General features: G+C 44.1%; 1 protein-coding gene across 1 annotated transcript; it reads right to left on the bottom strand.

Annotated features, from left to right (window-relative positions):
* Window positions 1-8,931: 8,931 nt before the first annotated feature.
* LOC111150278 (olfactory receptor 10V1-like) lies at window positions 8,932-9,962 on the bottom strand. The gene is given in 3 exon segments (XM_022507719.1): window positions 8,932-9,690; window positions 9,692-9,898; window positions 9,900-9,962. Coding segments are annotated over 3 exon segments (1,029 nt in total).
* Between the last annotated feature and the right edge of the window lie 11,740 nt (window positions 9,963-21,702).

The raw sequence follows: 21,702 nt of genomic DNA on the forward strand, positions 1-21,702 counted from the left end.
ATAAGATCAGGGGCACTTGGGTTGCTCATTCGGTGAGGCCTCTGCCTCCGGCTCAGATCATGATCCCAGGGTCCTGAGTCAGCTCCCTGCTCGGCAGGGAGTCTGTTTCTCCCTCTGTCTCTCCCCCACCCCAGTGCTTGCTCCCTCTCTCTCTCAAATAAATAAATAAAATATTGAAAATAAAGATAAAATCATGACTCTCAGACAACTATAAAATGAACACACATCAAAGATTTTATTTGACTAATTAATGAGGGAACAATTAAGGTGTCAAAAACTGTTAAGAGAAGGACCCAATCAGGAATGCTGAAATGAGTATGTTAAATGCAAAACTGGCTTCTCCATGGGAAAGATCTCATTTGCATCTCTATGGACAAGAATTATTTGCCTTCTGAGCAGTTTTCTACAATTTACAGAATTGTAAAATAGTTACAAGACCACAGGAGGCACAAATCAGTAATAAACGCAAATAACCCAGAAAGGCCCAGCATGCCCTCTGATACCTAATAATTCTTTTTTCCATTTCATTTCACAGTTTTTCCAGACACCTCAAGGAAGCATCTTTCCTGGTTGAAAAGTTCCAACTTTTGTTTGTGTATTGCTTTACAAAACAAAAATTTCCCTCCCTATAACTTCCACCGCTATTTCTTGCTCCTTGCCTTTGTCCAAACATTTAAGAAATGTAATCTGTTCTTTCCATGAAGGGAGAGCTGCTATAGGGTTGTAGAAGGATTGCTGACACAGAGCCAGGAGGCCTGGGTTCTAGGCAGACTTTCTGCCACACGACAGCTGTCCCTTCACATCACACAACCTGCATTCTCATTTGTGACATAGGGGCTGGTCAAAACTAGTGGTTCCCAACCTTTTCAAGATTAAGAACGTCCTATGGTCTTTGTTTGCATTCATGCATCTCTTATTTCAGAAGATTCCATAACCTTATCAAAATATATTTATGGGATAATAAGAAATTTGGATTCCTCGAACTCAGAGGCATAGACCGGATTGGTGGTTGCCAGAGGTCGGGCTGCAAAATGGGAGAAGGAGGTCAAAATGTACAAACTGCCAGTTACAAGTCCAGGGGATGGGATGTACAGTATGGCGACTAGAGTTAACAAAAATGTATTGTGCATTTCAAAGTCACCAAGACAGTAGATCTTTTTTTTTTTTTTAAGATTTTATTTATTTATTTGACAGAGATCACAAGTAGGCAGAGAGACAGGCAGAGAGAGAGGGGGAAGCAGGCTCCCCGCTGAGGAGAGAGCCCGATGCAGGGCTCAATCCCAGGACCCTGGGATCATGACCTGAGCCAAAGGCAGAGTCTTAACCCACTGAGCCACCCAGGTGCCCCAACAGTAAATCTTAAAAGTTCTTGGGACCCCTGGGTGGCTCAGTCAGTCAAGCATCTGCCTTCGGCTCAGGGTTCTGAGAGGCTCAGGGTCCTGGGATGGGGCTCCCTGCTCAGCGGGGAGTCTCCTTCTCTCTCTGCTTCTACCACCCCCCCACACCCTGCTTGTGCTCTCTCTCCCCCTGGCAAACAAATACATAAAATCTTTTTTTAAAAGATGTTCTCATCACAGGAAAAAAAATTTTAACTACGTGAGGTGACAGATGTTAACTAAATTTACTTTGCACTGTATATATATATATATATCTCACATCATTATGCTGTACACCTTAAACTAATACCATGTCTTGGGACGTCTGGGTGGCTCAGTTGGTTAAGCAGCTGCCTTCAGCTCAGGTCCTGGTCTCAGGTTCCTGGGATCAAGCCCTACATCGGGTTCCCTGCTCAGCAGAGAGCCTGCTTCTCCCTCTCTCTCTGCCTGCCACTCTGTTTACTTGTGCGCGCGCACGCGCTCTCTCTCTCTCTCTCTCTCTCTCTGTCAAATAAATAAATAAAATCCGAAAAAAAGAAAAAACTAATACCATGTCATATGTTAATTTTATCTCAATAAAACTAGGAAACCAAAAAGACATTTTATTTTCTACGAGATGTTTCCATGGAGAAAAAATAAACTCTTGGTTAGCCTGTGGGCCCATAACAGAAATGACTATATGATTTACCTTAAAACTTTGTAAATACTAAAAAATACTGTAAAGAGCTCTCTTAAGTGGCACCTGGGTAGCTCAGTCGTTGAGCGTCTGCCTTTGGCTCAGGTCCTGATCCCAGGGTCCTGGGATCGAGCCCCACATCAGGCTCCCTGCTCAGCAGGGAGTCTGCTTCTCCCTCTCCCACTCTGCTTGTGCTCTCTCTCTCTCGCTGTGCCTCTCTGTCAAATAAATAAAATCTTTTTTTTTTAGGAGCTCTCTTAAGTGCAGTTGGAGTCCAGGAACCCAAGATGGGCCACATCAGCAGACATCTTTTATTATGTTTTTCTGTTTGAAGGTAGTTATAGACTTGAGGCCTTCTTTAAAACTCTCGTTAGGCATGAATCCTGTTTTGTTCATTTTCTGTTAGTATATTAATATGTGCTCTTCCCCGCCAGGCAGAAGTATGGATTCCACCTGCTAGTTGTGTACAAGGAACTGGAAAAAGTCAGGTTCACTGGGATATGGGACCTGGGCAAGGGGAGTCTGGGGGCTGGTGAAAAAGACTCTGATATTGAGCCCAAGTGGACTCTAGGGTCTCCAGGTAGGTGGACAGGGACTTAAGGTTCCAGACTCGCTAGGAGCCCTTTCTCTCTCAAGTATTTTTATTTTTCTGCCCCACAGTTGGAACTTGGTTTCCCACCCACTCTGTCTGGGTGCAGCTGTTTCCCCCATTAAACAAACCTCGTCCAGGTCAAGTGTGCATTTTGGCTCTGTATAATTCAGCCAACACTTAATTTCACTTTCACAAACAAACCAAAGAGAGGATCCTGGCATCTGGGAGCTCCACGTCCTTCTCTCTCCTCCCTCTGAGTCTACGTCTTTTCCCCTTGGAGAAAAGGACTGAGCCTTACCCCATCTGGACCTCGAGAGGCTGCTGCAGAACCGGCGAGACCACTTTCTGGCTGCTGCACCTTGAGGTATGGTGGTGAGTAGAGATAAGGGGAACAGGAGAATTTAAGGGGAAGGTCCTTTCTCTTCCCCAACTCTTCCCCACCACAGGAAGGATGGAGAATAAACTTACTGACCCATGGTTTTCAACTCCCTCAGCATTTGTATTGGTTACATACTGCTGCATAACAAATGGCCCTTGAGCCCACCAGCTGGAAGCAACAAACCTTTATCATCCTCTGGCTTCTGTGATTTGGGAATCCCCATGCAGCTGAGCTGTGTGGCTCTGTCGCACAATCTCTCACAGACCTCAGAGAGCAGTGTCGCCTGGGGCAACAGTCTCATCTCTTGGCTTAACTTGGGGGGGTCTCTTTCAAGGTCACTCTGCAGTGGCCAGGATTCGGTTCCTCAAGAAATATCGGCTGGAGGCTTCCTTCTGTCTCCTGGCCATGTAGGCCTCTCCCTAGAGCAGCTCACAACATGGCAGCTGGTTTCCATCAGAGCAGGAAGGTGAACAAGAAAGGGAAAAGGAAGCCAAGGTGTATTTGTAACCTAATGCCAGCTGTGACATCACATGTGCTGTATTCTGTTCACTAGCAGCAACTCACGGGCTACAGCCCACACTCGAGGTGAAGAGGATTACACAGTAGAAGGAAAGCCAGGAGCCGTCTCTTAGCTACCCAGTACAGAGGTCAAATCCCAAATTAATGCCAGAGTTACACTCTTCACCTTCCTACAGCTTGCTTCTCCCCCATATCCATCCTGAACAACCCTGATACATTCTCCAGGCCTCAGAGTAAAGGTTGCACCCTCCAGGATTAACTTAAGTGTCCCCCAGACATGCCCATGTGACACCCTGGACTTTATCATAGCCCATACCACACTGCAAGTTACGTGGTCTGCCCTACAGGCCACTGGTCTGCCTCACACGCCTTCTGTAAACTCTGTGAGGACAGTAGCTTCATCTCTCCTCGTCACCGACGTGGACCCAGACCCAGGCGTAGGGCCAGAAATATACCAGGTACTCCGTTAACGTTTACCACATTTAATAAATGAGTCTTCCCATGATACGCTCCATTACGTCTCTCTTCTGATTGGAACTCCTCAGTGGCTTCTCGTTACAAAGAAGAGGGAGTCCATCCTCTTAGAATGGCATTCAGGCCCTCGCCCCCTCTGGCCCGGCCCCAAGCACTGTCACCCCATGACCCACACAACCCCATTGTCAGCCTCAGCTAACGCCCACCTCTTCTCTGAGCCAGATGTGCCCAGGATTTCCCACCTACCTCTGCCCTTTTTCCACTTCACGTCTGGCAGATCCCTGCTCCTCCCTTAAGACCTAAACCCTCCAGACATTAGTGGGGGAAATCAGAGGGGGAGATGAAGAACCATGAGAGACTATGGAAATCTGGGAAACAATCTGAGGGTTTCAGAGGGGAGAGCGTTAGGGGAGGGGGTAGCCGGGTGATGGATATTAAGGAGGGCACGTGCTGTAATGAGTACTGGGTGTTATATGCAAATAATGAATCATTGAACACTACATTAAAAAAAAGCCCGGAACCCTTCTGTTCACTCGGGCAGCCACTTGGCCCCCATTGCCTGCCTGCTCCCAGTAGAACTTGTTCAGACCTCTTTTGAAAGCCCACCCTGTGTTGTCTTGTATCTAGCTGCTTACCCCTCTGTCTCCCTGCCTAGACCATGAACTGCTTAAGAGCAACAAACCAATATTATTCACCTTCTAGGGCTACTATGAAGTAAGTGGAATGCAAATATTTGGAGAATAAACTGAAGAATGGTTGGCTACTAACACACTCTCACACACACACACACACACACACACACACACACACATACACACTCATGCATTCCCTTTGGATCCTCCTCTCTTCTCCCTGAGGAAGAAAGATGATCCTTCCTTAAAACTAAATGCAATTGCAATGCCACATGTTTTGGAGGATTGAGTTTAAAATATTTGCAAACATGTCTTTTTTTTTTTTTTAAGTAGGAGCCCAACATGGGACTTGAGTTCATGACCTTAGAAATAAATCCATATATCTTTGGTCAACTGATTTTTTTTTTCCCAGTGGACCAAAGGCCCTGCATGAAGCCCATTGCAGGACTTGAACTCACAACCCTGAGATCAAGACCTGAGCTGAGATCGAGTTGGATGCTTAACTGACTAAAACCACCCAGGTGCCCCTTACAAAGAAAGAGGTCTTATATCATGTTGTTCAGATGTTTTCCTAGCAAAAAACTCCACAGGCCATACACCTGTGCCTTCAACTTGACACTGTAAATAATTTGAACCTTATGCATTTCTCGTTTTGTTTATATAAACTCCTCAATCCCTAGAGCCTAAAAGCACCAAGTGCTCCCCTGAAGAACCTAGAAAAGAAGCCTCACCCAGAGGAGCTTATGGTTACTTTGAGTTGCAGAAGACAACTTCTTCTTGCTTCTTGTAACACCTTCAAAACGCCTATCAAGAGGAACAGATAAACACAGTGGAGCAAAGGGGAAAGGCAGGTGAATCACTATGGCTTTAAAATGTTTATAACCAAAAAAATAACCCATGTCATCTCTTTCTCCATTTGGATGTTGTGTTTTTAAGCCCAGGGTGGGGCTTGAACTCACGACCCTGGGATCAAGGGTTGTATGCTCTACCAGCTGTGCCAACACAGGCACCCCTCCATTTGGATATTAAACCAACCATGCTGAATCTTTTATTGTATTTTTACAGTTTTTCCGTGCCCCCCAAAGATGTCACAATAATTTGGAGGAATAGAGTAGATATTACTTCCCCCATTTATTATGAAATTAAGTATAGAAAAATGAAGGGATCCCCCCAAGCTTCCATAGTACAGGGATAGCTTGCTGAGAGAGGTTGTAGTTTTGTTCCCTGGGCTTTGAAACCACACAGCATCCACACCAAAAATCCCACATTCTGCCTGTCCTGGCTGTGCGACCTTGAACACGCTACTGAAACTCCCTGTGTCACAGTTTCCTTATCTGTAAGCAGAGAAAACAATAGAGTCTGTCTCCTGGATTTTTGTGATGATAAATGGGCAATCATTAATTCCCTTGTGCAGTCCTTGAGAAGAAGCCTGCAAACCCATGATAACTACACTTGTTTTTCTCAAGGAGCACCAGGAATTGAGAAGTGCCTGGACCATTTCAGTCACTAGTGAAACCACCCTCTGAGTAGTCGATTGAACCTCAGCAGGTTCAACAGGGTAAGGAATCGAAGAGTTTAGTGGGGCCACAGTTCAGAAAACATAAGAGAAATGCACCCTGCGTCCTAGAGTCTGACCACATATTTGCGTATTACAGGCACTGAGTGAACCTGTAGGAGACCACTGGTTGGGGTTTGATCACAGTGCTCTTCACACCTGTTTGACCACAGAAAGTTTATTTCTCCCAAACACAAATTATTCAACAAGACTCGTGTCCTGCAGAAAACACCGCCTAGTGAAATATGCACTAGAACACGGGAGAGGCCCAAAGTATCCGTAAGTGAGCCAAAGAAGATCCTTTCCAGTTCTTGTCTTTTTTTTTTTTAAGGTTTTATTTATTCATTTGATGGAGAGAGAGAGAGAGAGAGAGCACAAACGGGGAGCAGCAGGCAGAGGGAGAAGCTGATTCCCCACTGAGCAGGGAGCCCTATGTGGGACTAGATCCCAGGACTCCAGGATCAAGACCCCAGCTAAAGGCAGATGCTTAACTGACTGAGCCACCCAGGTGCCCCCCCACCCCCGCTTCTTGTCTTTCAAAGGAAGATGGGAACATTTCAGTTCCATGTAACAGGAATCCTGGTCATGGTTTCTGCCTTCTAAGCCTGTGATACATTTTCAGAAAAACAAAACAAAACAAAAGAAAAAAATGTAGCAAACATTTTATACTCTTTCAGATAGGAAACAGAGGTACAAAGAGCTCATTCTTCTGCCTCTACAATCCGCCCTTCAGGAATGCCGTTCCTGGGCGCCTGGGTGGCTCAGTCCGTTAAGGGTCATGAGATTGAGCCCCGAGTCAGGCTCAGCTGAGTCTGCTTGTCCCTGCTCCCCCAATCCCCCGACCGACCTCCACACCCCCTGCACATGCACTCTCTCGCTTTCTCTCTCTCTCAGATAAATAAATAAAATCTTTTTAAAAGAAAGAAATGCCCATCCTGCTCCTCTTTGCACACAGAGAGACCTGGACACCTGCATGGTCAGCTCCAGTGCCACTCCCCCAGACACACTTGCCTTGATTCCTTTCTCTGTCCCTGGTCAGAAGCTCACTGCATTCTATCACTTGCCATTGGGCTATCATGGTAGGTATTCTTCAAAACTACCAGACTTAACTTCCTACAAGGCAGGAGCTGCCTCTTACCTCTCTACATCTTGCCCCACCTACCGCAGGTGGGTACATAGTACATAGCAGAATTTGATAAATAGTTGTTTACTGTCTTCTTAAATGTTGTTGGATGAATGAATCACTCATAATTTTTTTTTTATTTTTTTAAGTAAGCTTCACACCCAACATGGGACTTGAACTCACAACCCTAAGCTCAAGAGGTGCACATTCTGCTGACTGAGCCAGTCCAGCACTCCAATAAATGACTCACTAATCAATGGGCAGAGGAATAAATGAACTTCACCCACCCTACAAAAAGACAGTAAACCATCTATGTTCTGATGTTCCAATGCCATTACCTGAAACAGGGATCATCCTACAACAGTTACTCTCCCACTCACAGCCACATTACAGTCCTTTCCCTCCATTGTGCCCAGCCAGTGTTTATCTCCACAGAACAAGCTTTCCTCAACCTGAATTGAGATTTGAACCAGCATTACCCCTCCCTGACCCAGAGAGGCTCAATTAAAAAAGCAATCCTCCCAATTATGTCCACTTCATGTCTTCATCCAACTGGGCTGCCATTACAAAGTACCATAGTTGGGGTGGCTTTGGAAACAACAGAAATGTATTTCTCACAGTTTTGGAAGCTGGAAGTCTGAGGTCAGGGTTGGGTGAGGAACCTCTTCCAGGACACAGACTTCTTGTACCCTCACATGGTGGAAGGGGCCAGCGAGCTCTGTGGGGTCTCTTTTATGAAGGCACTAATCCCATCCATGAGGTCTCCATCCTCATGACCTAAATACCTCCCAAAGATCCCACCTCCTGATACCATCCCACTGGGGATTAGGATTTCAACAGATGAACCTGAGGTGGGCGGACACAAATATTCAGACCATAGCATCTAGGGACAGAGAGAAATGTGAGACTTGTGTGTGGGTGTGTGTGTGTATCTGAGACAGAAGGAACATGAGGGGAGGATACCCAATGGGCATGGGGAGAGTGAGTTAGACTCAGACTAATAATTAATGCAGAGTCAGATACTAAGATGGAGACAGATTAGCTCTGGGTATAAATGTAAGAAAAAAGAACCACAACTTTTAAACTCCTGCTCTTTCCCCATCACTTTTCCCAGGAAGAAGAATTTAGGATGAAAGAGAATTCGAGAAGGTAGGAGCCCAGCATTTGCACCACAGGAACCAGCAGAGTGGTTGCAATGGTCTCGGTTTGATGTGTATCTCGTTCTTGGTTCTGTCCCTGCTCACGTGTACATATGACCCTGCTAAGAACCTGAGAACTAGACCTAGACTCTATACGTAATGATGAGGATAAGCAATGACCACATCCACAGTTGTCATCTCCCTTTAAAAGTCACAAAGTATTTTCACTTTGGGTCCTGACAACTACCCCAGGTTTAAGTCTGGTGGGCATTTTCATCCCCATTTTAGAGATGAAGAATCCAAGGCTGAGAAAAGAAAAATGACTTTTCAAAAAGAATATAACAGGAAGAAGTAACAGTATAAATCCAGTGACCTCTTAGCTCCCACCTCCTCATCTTCCAGAAAGAACACTCATTTGTTTCTTCCCAGCAATGTTGGAGAAGAACATCCAGAGTCTTCACTGTATTTAGGACAACAGGAACCTGATCATTGTTCTCTTCAAAGCATCCTTAAGCTCTCTGTTTCTCATGCTGTAGATCAAGGGGTTCAGCACAGGGGTGATGAATGTGTAAACCACAGACACTACCTGGCCCCTCTCTGGAGAGTAGCTGGAGCTGGGGCAAAGGTAGATAAGGCTCCCACATCCGTACTGGAGCAGGACCACAGTCAGGTGAGAGGAGCAGGTGGAGAAAGCCTTGTGCCTCCCCTCTGCCGAGCGGATCTTCAGGATGGCGGCCACAATGAAGACGTAGGAGAGAGTGATAAGCAGGAAAGGGATGGTGAGGACGGTGACACTGACCACAAACAACGTGACCTCATGGACCCAGGTATCTGCACAGGCCAGTCTCATGACAGGGAGGATATCGCAGTAGAATAGGCTGATTTCTTTGCTGCTGCAGAAGGGGAGTTGGAAGATGAGCACAGTCAGCTGCATGGCCAAGATGAAACCCAGCACCAGAGACCCCAGGGCCAACTGGACACACAAGTGCCAGCTCATCATGAGGGTGTAGTGCAAAGGGTGACAGATGGCCACAAACCTGTCATAGGCCATGACAGCTAGTAAAATGCAATCAGTGCTGCCCAGGAAGATGAAAAAGAACATCTGGGTGCCACAGCCAGGCAGGGAGATGAGGGCTCTCTCCATGGACAGGACACTGGCCAGAGTCAGAGGGGCAATGGTAGAAGAGTAGAAGATCTCCAGAACTGCCAAGTTGGCCAGGAAAAAAATACATGGGGGTGTGCAGAGAATGGTTAATCCAGATGATGAGAGAAATGGAGACATTGCCGCTGATGCTGACCAGGTACATGATCAGGAAGGCCACGAAAATCAGCATCTGCACCTCAAGCAGTTTGGAGAAGGGGCGGAAGTGGAAGTGAACCATCCCAGTTTGATTTGCACTCTCCATGTACTCAATGAGTTGGGCCTGTTGATGGTAACCTGCTGCGCCCTGAGGATAGATTAATGTCAGGACACCGAGCTCCTGCTGGGTGACCCATTCAACTCTTGGCTTCTCCCTTTCTTGAGCTCCCCAACCCCAACCATCTTTTTCTCCAGGCTAAACTCCACAATTGGGGCACCTCGGTGGTGCTCACGGTTGGTTAAGCATCTGACTCTTGGTTTTAGCTCAGGTTGGGATCTCATGGTCCTGAGATGGAGATCTGTGTCAGACTTCATGCTCAGTGCAGTCTGCTTGAGATTCTCTCTACCTCTCCCTCTGTCCCTCCCACTTGTGCGTTCCCGCTCTCTTTCTCTAATAAATAAATCTTTAAAATGAATACATAAGTAAATAAATAAATTCTGCGACTCACTTCTAAATCAGACTTTTTGTTGTAATCACCCAGAAGTAGTTCACCTCAGAAATCCTTTTCTTTTTTATTGTATTAGAATATACATTGCATAATATTCATAAGTTTAGCCGTGTGTAAGTGTACAATTCAAGGGCACTAAATACATTCACAATGTTGTGTAACTGTCACCTCTACCCATAACCAAAACTTTTTTATCATCCCCGACGAAGACTGTGTACCCACTAAACAATAACTCACCATATGTTCTCCTCCCAGCCTCTAGTTACCTCTATCCCAATTTCTCTCTCACTCTCTGAGTTTGCCTATTCTAGGTACCTTCACACAAGTAGAATCATACAATATTTGTCCTTCTGTATCTGGTTTATTTCACTAACCATAATGTTTTCAAGTCCATCCATGTGCTAGCACATATCAAATATCCTTTATGTTTTATGGCCGAATAGTATTCCATTGTGTGTATATACCACATTTTGTTTATCCATTCATCTGTTCATGGACACTTGGTTTGTTTCCACCTCCTGTCTCTTATGAATAATGGTGTCATGAACGTAGGTGTGTAAGTATCTGTTTGCATCACACTGAAATCTTAAGTCATAGAATACCATACCCAGACCACAAATCTCTCTGCTCCCTAACACCTCCCCTGGTTCTCAAGAGCACAACCTCTGGGATTAGAACCTACTCTGGGATTAGACCATCTAAATTCTAATCCCTGATCTGCCACTGACCAAGAGTATGACCTAGAGCAACTCATTGAAGCTTTCTGCTTCAATTTCTCTATCTATAAATATAACAATAGGACAAAACTCTTAAGATTGTTTTGAGAAGTAAATGTGTCTGGCCCGTAGTAAACTCTCCATGACTGTTAGCAATAATCATTAATATTTCATTTCTTCCAACTCTTCAAGACCACCTTGATGCTTCTGGTTCCTCCAAATAGGCCTCCTTGGGCTTTACTCCCTTCCCACCCAACCAAGACCTATGGTTTATCTCTTCCATTAGTCTTTTGCCAATATTGCCATTATCCTTGGCTCCTTGACTTTTTGTCAACCCTGTTGTCTTCTGTAATATCCAACATACCTATTCCAGGCTGAATAGGACTAAAGATTGCAAAATCCTGCTGAAGGAGCCATAACAAAGGGGCATTACCAACCCCAGCACTGTTCCCAGTCCTCTAAAGTGCAAACCTCCCTGGTCTCTTTAAGTCTTCCCTCTACAACCTCCTTCCTCACTTATAGTAGATGACCCAGCCTCCAATTTCACAGAAAGAAATAACAAAAGCTACTTGGAGGCAGCCCATCATCACCCTCACTAGCACTGGACCTAGAACATAAGACCTACAGCATATCCATAACACATTCCCACAATCTTACATCACCCTCTGATGCCTCCCTATCTCCTTCCCATTATGACCATTCCCTATTTCTTCTTTAGTACAGGCAATCCAGTTTCCATCTTACTCCTTGAAACCACTCTAATGAAGGTCACCAATGCTTCCAAATCATTGAATCCAACTTTTGACTTGATCAGCATTGCATTTGAAGCTGTCCCTACTCCTTGAAATTCCTCACCCATAGCCTCTGTAATGCTACTCTACCTCTCTAGACGCTTTTCCATCTTTTTCCACTTTTCCATTTCTGTCACTTCCAGAGACCACTCTTCCTCTTAATAATTTGCAAAAGGAAGATTTTGTTGGTTATTCTAGGCCGGCTTCCTGATCCACTCTCCACCCTGCTCTGCCCCACGGGAGGCTAGTCACTAAGGACTGCATTAGCCAGTCTCCCTCACCTTATGGTTTCTGGTTGAATTTGGCCAATGAGAGGTACTGGCAGGAGAATGAAGAGTAGCATAAAAAAACACTAGGGTAGGGCGCCTGAGTGGCTCAGGGGGTTAAAGTCTCTGCCTTCGACTCAGGTCATGATCCCAGGGTCCTGGGATGGAGCCCCACATCAGGCTCTCTGCTCAGCAGGGAGCCTCCTTCTTCTTTCTTCACCTGCTGCTCTGCCTACTTGTGATCTCTGTCAAATAAATAAATTTTTAAAAATCTTAAAAAAAACAACAACAACACTAGGGTATTTCCCCCCTCCCCAACACACACACACGCACACACACACACACACACACACACACACACACACACACACACACACCATACTATATGTCTTGCAGAAACAAAAACTGGCACTTTGCCTTTCTTCCAATGATTAAGCAATTCGTGATACCACAGTAAGAAGGGGGAGGAGACCACATAGTACCCTGGGCTAAACCAAAGCAAGATCACCCTGACTGGTTTATGGATGCCCAAAAGAATTTATTTTTATTATTTTTGCTATGCTGATGTCTGAAGATGTGTCATGACCTTTGAAAATATGATGATCATGTAAGAATGCTATTTTATACCATAAACAGAATAATACAACCTTAGTATTCTTGCTGATTTGTGGCTCTATCCTTTGAATATTTGCTGGGTTTTTGCATCCGACTAGTCAGTCTTTTCAAAGTCTGATGCCCTGCATGCTTTGCAAGTAAAGTGTTTTCCCTTCCTAAATGCGTCTGCCCCCACTGGGTCATGGGTTTGGCACAGCCTTATGTAGGGAGGGAGGGCTAGAAGATGGCTGGATTCATGGTAGGGAAAAACCCATCCGTTTCTGAAAGTATTGTTCCTTGAAATTTTTAGCGCCTTTTCTGGGAACATTAGGAGCACATATCTGCCTGCCTCTCTCTCTCTGAGGAGTGAGGATAGTCAGCACATCCTCTACCCCAAATATTTGACCTCCATGAATTAGACACTAAGGAGGCAAACAGTTATAGGAAAGTACTATTATCTATAATTAGGGATTTCACCATTCCTGAACAATGTATTTGCTTCCGTGTTCACTCGTGTATTTCTGTGCCCTTTATGGACTCAAAGATCCACGAGGGCAGGGGTGATTGGGTCCCATTCTTCACTAATGCCCAGGACGCTAGCACAGTGCCAGGCACAATGTAATTCCGTATTGACATGAATACTAGAGACTTACTGAGGCCCTATCAATGCCAGCAACTGATACTGAGTACTTTTGAAGTAGAAATAGGAATCTTCATTTTAGCACTCTGATACTAAGCATATCCTTTCTGGAGGGATAATCAGCTGTTTTTCTTTCTTTTTTTTTTTTAAGATCTATTTATTTATTTTAGAGAGAGAGAATTGGGGGGGGGGGGAATGGTGCTGCAAAGGGAGAGAGAGAATCCTCAAGCCGTGTCCTCGCTGAGCACAGAGCCTGAAAAGGGGCTCAATTCCCAGACACAGAGATCATGACCTGAGCCAAAATCGAGAACTGGCAGCTCAACTGACTGAGCCACCCAGACACCCCAAAAATAATCAGCTGTTTTCAAGAAATGATTAAGATGTCACATGCATTGGGGCATCTGGGTGGCTCAGTCGGTTAAGCACTGACTCTTGATTTTAGCTCAAGTCATGACCTCAGGGTTGTGAGATCGAGTCCCCCCCTCCATTGGGTGCTGTGCTGGGCATGGAGCCTGCTTAAGATTCTCTCTCCCCTCTCCTTCGGCCCCTACCCCCCAACACCAAAAAAAAAAAAAAAAAAAAAAGATGTCAAATGCACTGAATCAGTACTCTCATCATTAGAGGATCTACCCTAAGGAAATAGCCCAGAATATGGAGCCAAATGCACAAAAATGTGTACAGTATGTCTTAATAATTTCTCATAAGGAACCAAAACAAATGCTTAATAGAAAGTAACATTTCAGTCACTTAGAGTATATCCATGTGACAAAATATTACATTTCCTTTAAAAATGTTATACTAAGAGGTTTAATAAAGTAAGAAGATGTTTAAAATATGACGTTAAATGAAGAAAACAAAGAAGCAAACTGCGTGCATGGCACCAACCAGTTCTGTTGCCACAGCAGAAAGGGCAACAGTAAACTCTTCATAGTGTTTTTGGAAGAAATGAGGGATGACGTTTTCTTCATGCTTTCTCCACTTTTCAAATTTTCTTCCCAAAAATGTGGGTTTATTTATTTTTTTTAGTTATAAAAATGTTATTGATTTTTAGAATTCTCATTTGAGAAGCAACGAAACTGAAGAGACATAACACACCCCTCGTCATACAACCAATCATTGTCAGAACCAGGATTAACATCCAGATGCGGCCGTGGGATCTGCCCACTTGCCCATGAGGCAGACCAAGATGGTGCTAAATCTAGATATTTATTTTTATGTTTGTTAATCTCCAGGCATATCACATTCTTGACTTGGGCTAAGTTCATTGTTGGGTCCCGTCCTTCCTTTTCCTCCCTTCTCTCCTTCCCCTCTTTATTTTTCTTTATCCTCATCTCTTTTTTTTTTTTTTAAGACTTTATTTATCTACTCTAATGAGAGAGAGGGAGAGCAGGGGTTGGGGGGAGGAGCAGAGAAAGACAATCTCCAGCAGACACCCTGCTTAGCGTGAAGCCTGACTCAGGGCTCCATCTCATGACCCTGGAGACCACAACACTAGCCGAAACCCAGAGTCGGACGTTCAACTAACTGAGCATTCCAGGCACCCCATCCTCATTTCTTCTTAACACCAACCCTTCAGAGTTAGCTCATTCTTCCAGCCCATCAAGATCTTACAGAAAATTGCAATTCTGTGCTCCAACAAGCAATCAATTTATCTTCCATTGTCATCTACAAATTTAATGAACATGTTTCTCAAAGCTATAACTGGTCTAATGCCCAATTATAGCTATATTAGATCAGTTGTGGAAGCCACATCCCTCAAGCATAATAACCCCAATATCCCTCAAAATTTCCTTCAGAACGTCAATAGGTTTTCAAAGAAGTTTTTTTCAATATTTATTTATTTATTTATTTGACAGAGATCACAAGTAGGCATAGAGGCAGGCAGAGAGAGAAGAGGAAGCAGGCTCCCCGCTGAGCAGAGAGCCTGATGTCGGGCTCGATCCCAGGACTCTGAGATCATGATCTGGGCCAAAGGCAGAGGGTTTAACCCACTGAGCCACCCAGGCGCCCCAGAAGTTTTTTTTTATCATGTTCGGTTAGCCACCATATCATTATCATATTATATCATTAGTTTTTAATGTAGTGTTCAATGAATCATCAGTTGCGTATAACACCCAGTTTTTTGCTGTTTTGTTTTGTTTTTAATTTTTTAAAGATTTTATTTATTTATTTGACAGACAGAAATCACAAGTAGGCCGAGAAGCAGGCTCCCTGCCGAGCAGAGAGCCTGATGCGGGACTTGATCCTAGAACTCTGTGTGACCTGAGCCGAAAGCAGAGGCTTTAACCCACTGAGCCACCCAGGCGCCCCATAACACCCAGTTTTAAAGAAAGGTTCTCTGTGTGGAATGTCTTAAAAACAACAGCATATTCCACTGCAAAACACAATCACACTGATTACAGAGAGATGTTCAACATTCCTTAGATAAGGAATTCTAATTCTCATTCCTTAGACTCACCTGAATCCACAACACATTCCCCACACCCTTGCCCAGACACACACGTTTCTCTCTAATGAACACATATATGTCGTCCTACTTGACTATTAATCCATTTTTGCCTTAGCTGTAAGGAAGCCCCAAACTAAGTTTTATATTTAACTGCTTATCTCTCTTCAACTCCAGTAACTCTGTTTCTGTTTCGTTCTTGCCTTTATACCGCACAAGTGAATTTTGATCTTACTGTAGCTAGGGTTTTATTGCAAGGCACTCTATTTTTAGGAGTATTCAAACCATAGTAAATATATTATATGAATAAAAAATTATTCTTGCCTTTTGTGTCTTCATCCAAGGTATTGACAAATGAATGAGAAATCTCTCCACTCTCCATTCCCAAGTTTCCTCCTTCTCTGGGTTCCTCTCAATGGTATAAAAATGACAACCCTGTGAACTTGGTGGTAGTTAAATGTTCTCTTTCATTGTCTGCTTTCTTCTGCCTTTGCTGATGCATAATCCCTTGCTGCTTGAACATCGGATCAGGGAATTCTAGCTCTCTTCTTACCTAGGAAATATAAAGCCTCAATAATGTTGCATCTTCTTTGATGAGTCTCTTTTGTGGTACCAGTACTGCTTCCAAAGACTTGGTGAACACTCAAAGAAAGATCCCTTCCTCTTCCTTAGTGAGAAGGAAGGAACCTTGGCATACTCCTCTACCTTCTTCCCTCATAGGGTATAATTAACAGGACTGTTCTGCATTCACTTGCTCAACAACTATTTACTGAGCATCTACTACCAACTAGGCATTGAGCATGTAACTCAGAAACTGAGTAGATTACACTATGTTTTCTGGGTGTCCCAATGAAACATGTACCCCCCCCACAAGGAGGGCGGATAACACTTTCTCACCACTCTCGGTTAACCTAGGAAATTGGTCACAGTTTGAGAGAGAGAGGCAGACTTACTCTCTCACCCTCAGCAGGGGGCTGTCTGTTTTGAAGATTTGCTTGTTGTTAGAATATTTGGCATAAACTGTGTCACTTCATTTGCTCCAGGAGATGGCACAAATATTCCAACTCATTTGTAATTCCACCCCAGGAAGCCCCTCAGGGGATCAGGGAATCCCAAGGTCGGTAGGATTCATTGGTCCATTCCCCAGGTCTAGACCACACAACAACTCAATCAGCCTGGTCTTTCCTCTGCTCTCCTTACCTTCTGCCTGGAGAACCTGGCAAACACATCCTTCCCTGAAGCTGAGTGAAGCCCACAGTGGAATCCTCTTCTCAATGATCTTGGGAATCGTGGAGACCGACGCTCCGAGAAACCACGCAGCACTGAGGGGAGCACACATCCAGACACTGTTAATCCTTCCCTATTGTGTCTTCCCAAGGGGAAAACATGGGACTTTGGGTCTTGCAGAGACAGAATTCTGTGTTCTCTCTTAGCTCTCAGTTCTTCTCATCTTATTTCTGGGGAATTCCCTGCCAGCTTTGGTTCAATAAAGCCCCAAGAGGCTAACTTAGCTTTTAACTTGACCATCCCCTGTAGGTCAATGTTTGAACATAAATAGGAATTGTTTGGAGACTTGATATTCTAAACTGGCTTAATTGCTACTAGTCTTAGCTATATCCTAATTATTGCTTAATTTTTACTCTCCAAGTTTGAGAGAGCTTCAAAGATAAACAGTTTTAATTTATCCAAGTAGAGATTAATGTTGGGTACCTGGACAAATTCTAGGAATCCTTCAGAACTCAGCCAAGTGTTAAATGAAGCCATATTCTGATATACACCCCTTCCCTTTCCCTCCTCCAAAAAAGGAAAAATCACTCCCTGCTTCATGCTCTGTGATGACTTTGTCATATTTTTGTCTTATAGCATCTATCTTTGTTTTCTGTCATGTAGTATCTATCACTCTATATTGTGTTTATTATATTACTTGTCATTCCATCCCTACCACATAGGTGCACAATGGGAGCAACTAATTCAACGAGATATTGCATTGCATGGTGTGGTGTGCTGCACGACCCTGAGATCATGACCAGAGCTGAAAACAAGAGTCGGTCGCTTAGCCAACTGAGCCACCCAGGTGCCCTTAAATTGTTTTACAACAACAGTTTATAGTGATCCTGGTTAAGGCTTTTATAAAATGTAGGAAAAACATTTCCCAAACTTCAGACATTAATGAATAGTCTTCATGATTTATGTTTTATCTGAGTTACTGGTATGAACTACTTAATGTTTTTCTTGACTTAAATTCAACTTACTTTTTGTTACATATCAATGTATATTACATGGGTTCTACTTGGTAATCTCTCATTTCTCAGTAAATACAAACAAATGTTTAAATGCTCATTTATGCGTCACCTAAAACTTTCCTTTCGAGAACCAGTAACTCTGAAGACCCTGTGAATGTGGTCAAAATGAAGGCCTGCAGGGGTGTGGGTATTTTTGTGTGAGAGAGAGAGAACTTGGCAGGAGGCTGTCAAAGCAATCTAGAAAGATAAATGCAAAGCGATTCCTGAAACACAATCACCAGCCATTTTAAAGTCTCACGGTATGTACACTGAACTGAACATGTTTCAGAAAGGAGACGTAGTCAGGTGTCCACTCAGAGAAGGGCCAACAGAACTGTTCTCTTGTCTAGAGCAGAAGGGGCAAGCTGCAGCTCACAAGATACCGACAGGCAGTGGGGGGCCCGCAGGTGGCTGCGCTCACAGTTTCATTGGCTTGTGGAAAGCCCCAGAATGCAATGCAGCAGAGTAGCTGCCATACTTGAGTTGGGACTCCATTTCTTTGGAGTCTAGACCTCTTACCACTATAGCCAGAGCCACAGATGTCTCTGAGTGACACAGCAGGCAATGTGGCAGTAGTTTATTCACGATTTCTCTCAATTCCATTCCTCTTTCTCTTTCCATTTCTTCTGCCTATTTTTCTTATTTTTTAAAAATTTTATTTTATTTTTTCAGTGTTCCAAGATTCATTGTTTATGTACCACACCCAGTGCTCCATGCAATACATCCCCCTCTTAATACCCACCACCAGGCCCTCCCAACCCCCCTCCCCTCCAAAACCCTCAGTTTGTTTCTTACAGTCCACAGTCTCTCATGCTTCGTCTCCCCCTCTGATTTCCCCCAACTCACTTCTCCTCTCCTTCTCCCAATGTCCTCTTGAGTTATTCTTTATGCTCTACAAATAAGTGAAGCCATATGATAATTGACTCTCTCTGCTTGACTTATTTCACTCAGCATAATCTCTTCCAGTCCCATCCATATTGATACAAAAGTTGGGTATTCATCCTATCTGATGGAGGCATAATACTCCATTGTATAAATGGACCATATCTTCTTTGTCCATTTGTCCATTGAAGGGCATCTTGGCTCTTTCCATAGTTTGGCAACTGTGACCATTGCTACTATGAACATTGGGGTACAGATGGTCCTTCTGTTCACTATGTCTGTAACCTTGGGGTAAATACCCAGTAGGGCAATTGCAGGGTCATAGGGTAGCTCTACTTTTAATTTCTTAAGGAATCCCCACACTGTTTTCCAAAGTGGCTGCACCATCTTGCGTTCCCACCAACAGTGTAAGAGGGTTCCCCTTTCTCTGCATCCTCTCCAATACTTGTTTTTTCTGGCTTGTTGATTTTGGTCATTCTAACTGGTATAAAGCTGGTATCTCAATGCAGTTTTGATTTGACTTTCCCTGATGGCTAATGATAATGAACATTTTTTCATGTGTCTATTAGCCATTTGTATTATTTCTTCTTTGAATGTTTGGTAGAATTCCCCCAGGGAATCCATCAGGGAATAATCTTAATCTTTTGGTATCAGTTGTGCCCTGATTTGTGACCCAATAAGTGGTCTATTCTGGAGAAAGTTTCATGTGTGCTCGAGAAGAATCAGTATTCTGTTGTTTTATGGTGGAATGTTCTGTATATATCTATGAGGTCCATCTGGTCCAAAGTGTCATTCAAAGCTCTTGTTTCTTTATTGATTTTCTGCTTAGATTATCTGTTTATTACTGAGAGTGTTGTGCTAAGATCCCCTACAATTAATGTATTCATATCAATATGACTCTTCATTTTGATTAACAGTTGCCTTATGTTGTTGGCTGCTCCTATATTGGGAGCATAAATATTTACAGTTGTTAGGGAAATTAAAACTGGTTTATATATAGGGGTAGTATTGAATAAGGAAAAAGGATTACCTTGAAGCTTATATCTATATGTACACCACAACCTCCCACAGGCAGTGCTCACCCCCGCCACCATCCCAGCGGTCGCCCAAGGCCCCCGCTTGTCTCTGCACCCCCATGCCACTAAAACAGCAAGCAATATTGGACTGGGTGAGCCCGAATCCTGGTGACTGCCATTGTCAGAACTGCTGTCTGGGGTCCACGCCTGCACCCGGTGCACTCACCCCTGTTGGAGGCGCAGGTCTCAGAAGGCTGTGGGCCGAGGGACCCAGAACTGAGACCACACCAGGCTCTCTCAGGCATGGGCAGGAGTATGCCCAGCCCAGCGGTGGTGCGAGCAGCAGAAAACCATGGACTCAGGGACCATGGATTGGAGCCACCACTGGGCTCTCTCTGGCATGGGTGGTCACCGGCAGTGACTGTCCTGGGACCATGGGCTTAGGTCCGTGCCCATGACCGCCCGATTCCACCAGTTGCCCCTTAAGATCTTTTACTCTTTTTGAGTGCTTTTAACCAGACTCCAAGTTAATGCTGGTCCCCAATCACAGGGCACTTTCATATTGAGGTATTACTTTCCAATGGGTCACTACTGGTGGCTCCCTCCCCCTTCTGTTTATCCTCCGATATCAGTCTGAGTGTTCCCACTCCACTTTACCTCTCCACTGATCTTCTGCCCCTGTCGAGATCCAGAAGTGTATAATCTTATATCTCAGGCTGATTTCATGGGTGTTCAGAGTGTTCTGATAGATACTTAGCTCACTTTAGGGGACCAGTTGAAACAGACTCTCGTACTTCTCTACCATCTTGCTCCTTCTCCGCTCTTACTTTTTCCTGCAACCCTAATGATGGTTTTCTCCTTCCCAAATTTAATGTGCCTTTGCCTTATAGGTGTTAAATAAGTATCATTTTTAAGAAGCTACAGGGAGAAAAATCCACTTGACTCCTTAGCAAATGGTACCAGCCTTGAGTCATCTTCTTATCCTTTTTCTAGAATCAGACTCCAGGGACTTTGGGAAAGAGAGTGAGTGCATCCAAGAGGGAGGCATCCAATGATGTCTATGATCAATGTACCTCTTTCCCCCATGGTCTCTCCACATTCTCCAGTGATTCATTGAGTGCATCCATCTGATCCCAACTTTCAGTCAGTTCTCCCACAGGCAACCACAAACCACAGTAGGCATAGCTGGCAAATTGTCTCTATGGGATGAGGGGAGTCAGTAAATCTTGCTGTTGATAGAGAAGCCCTTGAACTTCATCTTGACCTATATCTTACTTCTCTAGGAAGAGCAACCAGAGAGACGCTATAGCAAACACCGCGTGGCCCCAAAGATCATTTTCCTTGCTAAGAGTAAAGACCAGGACTGGTGAGCTTCGAATTTCACTACAAACAAATCATAAAATCATTTGGCTTTTACTATTCCTTCCTAAAGTTTTTAGTTTCTAGGTCAAACTTACTTGAGTAACAATCAAATCTTAAAATATACATACAAGGATTTGTGTTCAGTAACATCCATAAGTGAACAGGTTGCATTTTTCCAATTTGCTTATGTGTTTTACTTTATAGCCTGTTTTCTGTTACAATAGATTCATTTTTTTCAGAGCTGAGGCACCATCTAGCTTGTACCACTACTCTAAATATCTGCTGTTGGTCATTTACACAACCATCTCCCTAAGAGTGTTCACAGAAGACTATCTTGATCAGGTTAAGTTAATTAGGTGTGGAAGGAAGGAAGGAGAGAAAGAGAGAGAGAGAAGGAGAAAGAAAGAGGAAAAAAGGAAGGAGGGGGGGGAAG

The sequence above is a fragment of the Enhydra lutris genome, unplaced genomic scaffold (genome assembly GCF_002288905.1).
Source record: "Enhydra lutris kenyoni isolate GAN:26980312 unplaced genomic scaffold, ASM228890v2 scaffoldscaffold22, whole genome shotgun sequence".
NCBI lineage: Eukaryota > Metazoa > Chordata > Mammalia > Carnivora > Mustelidae > Enhydra > Enhydra lutris.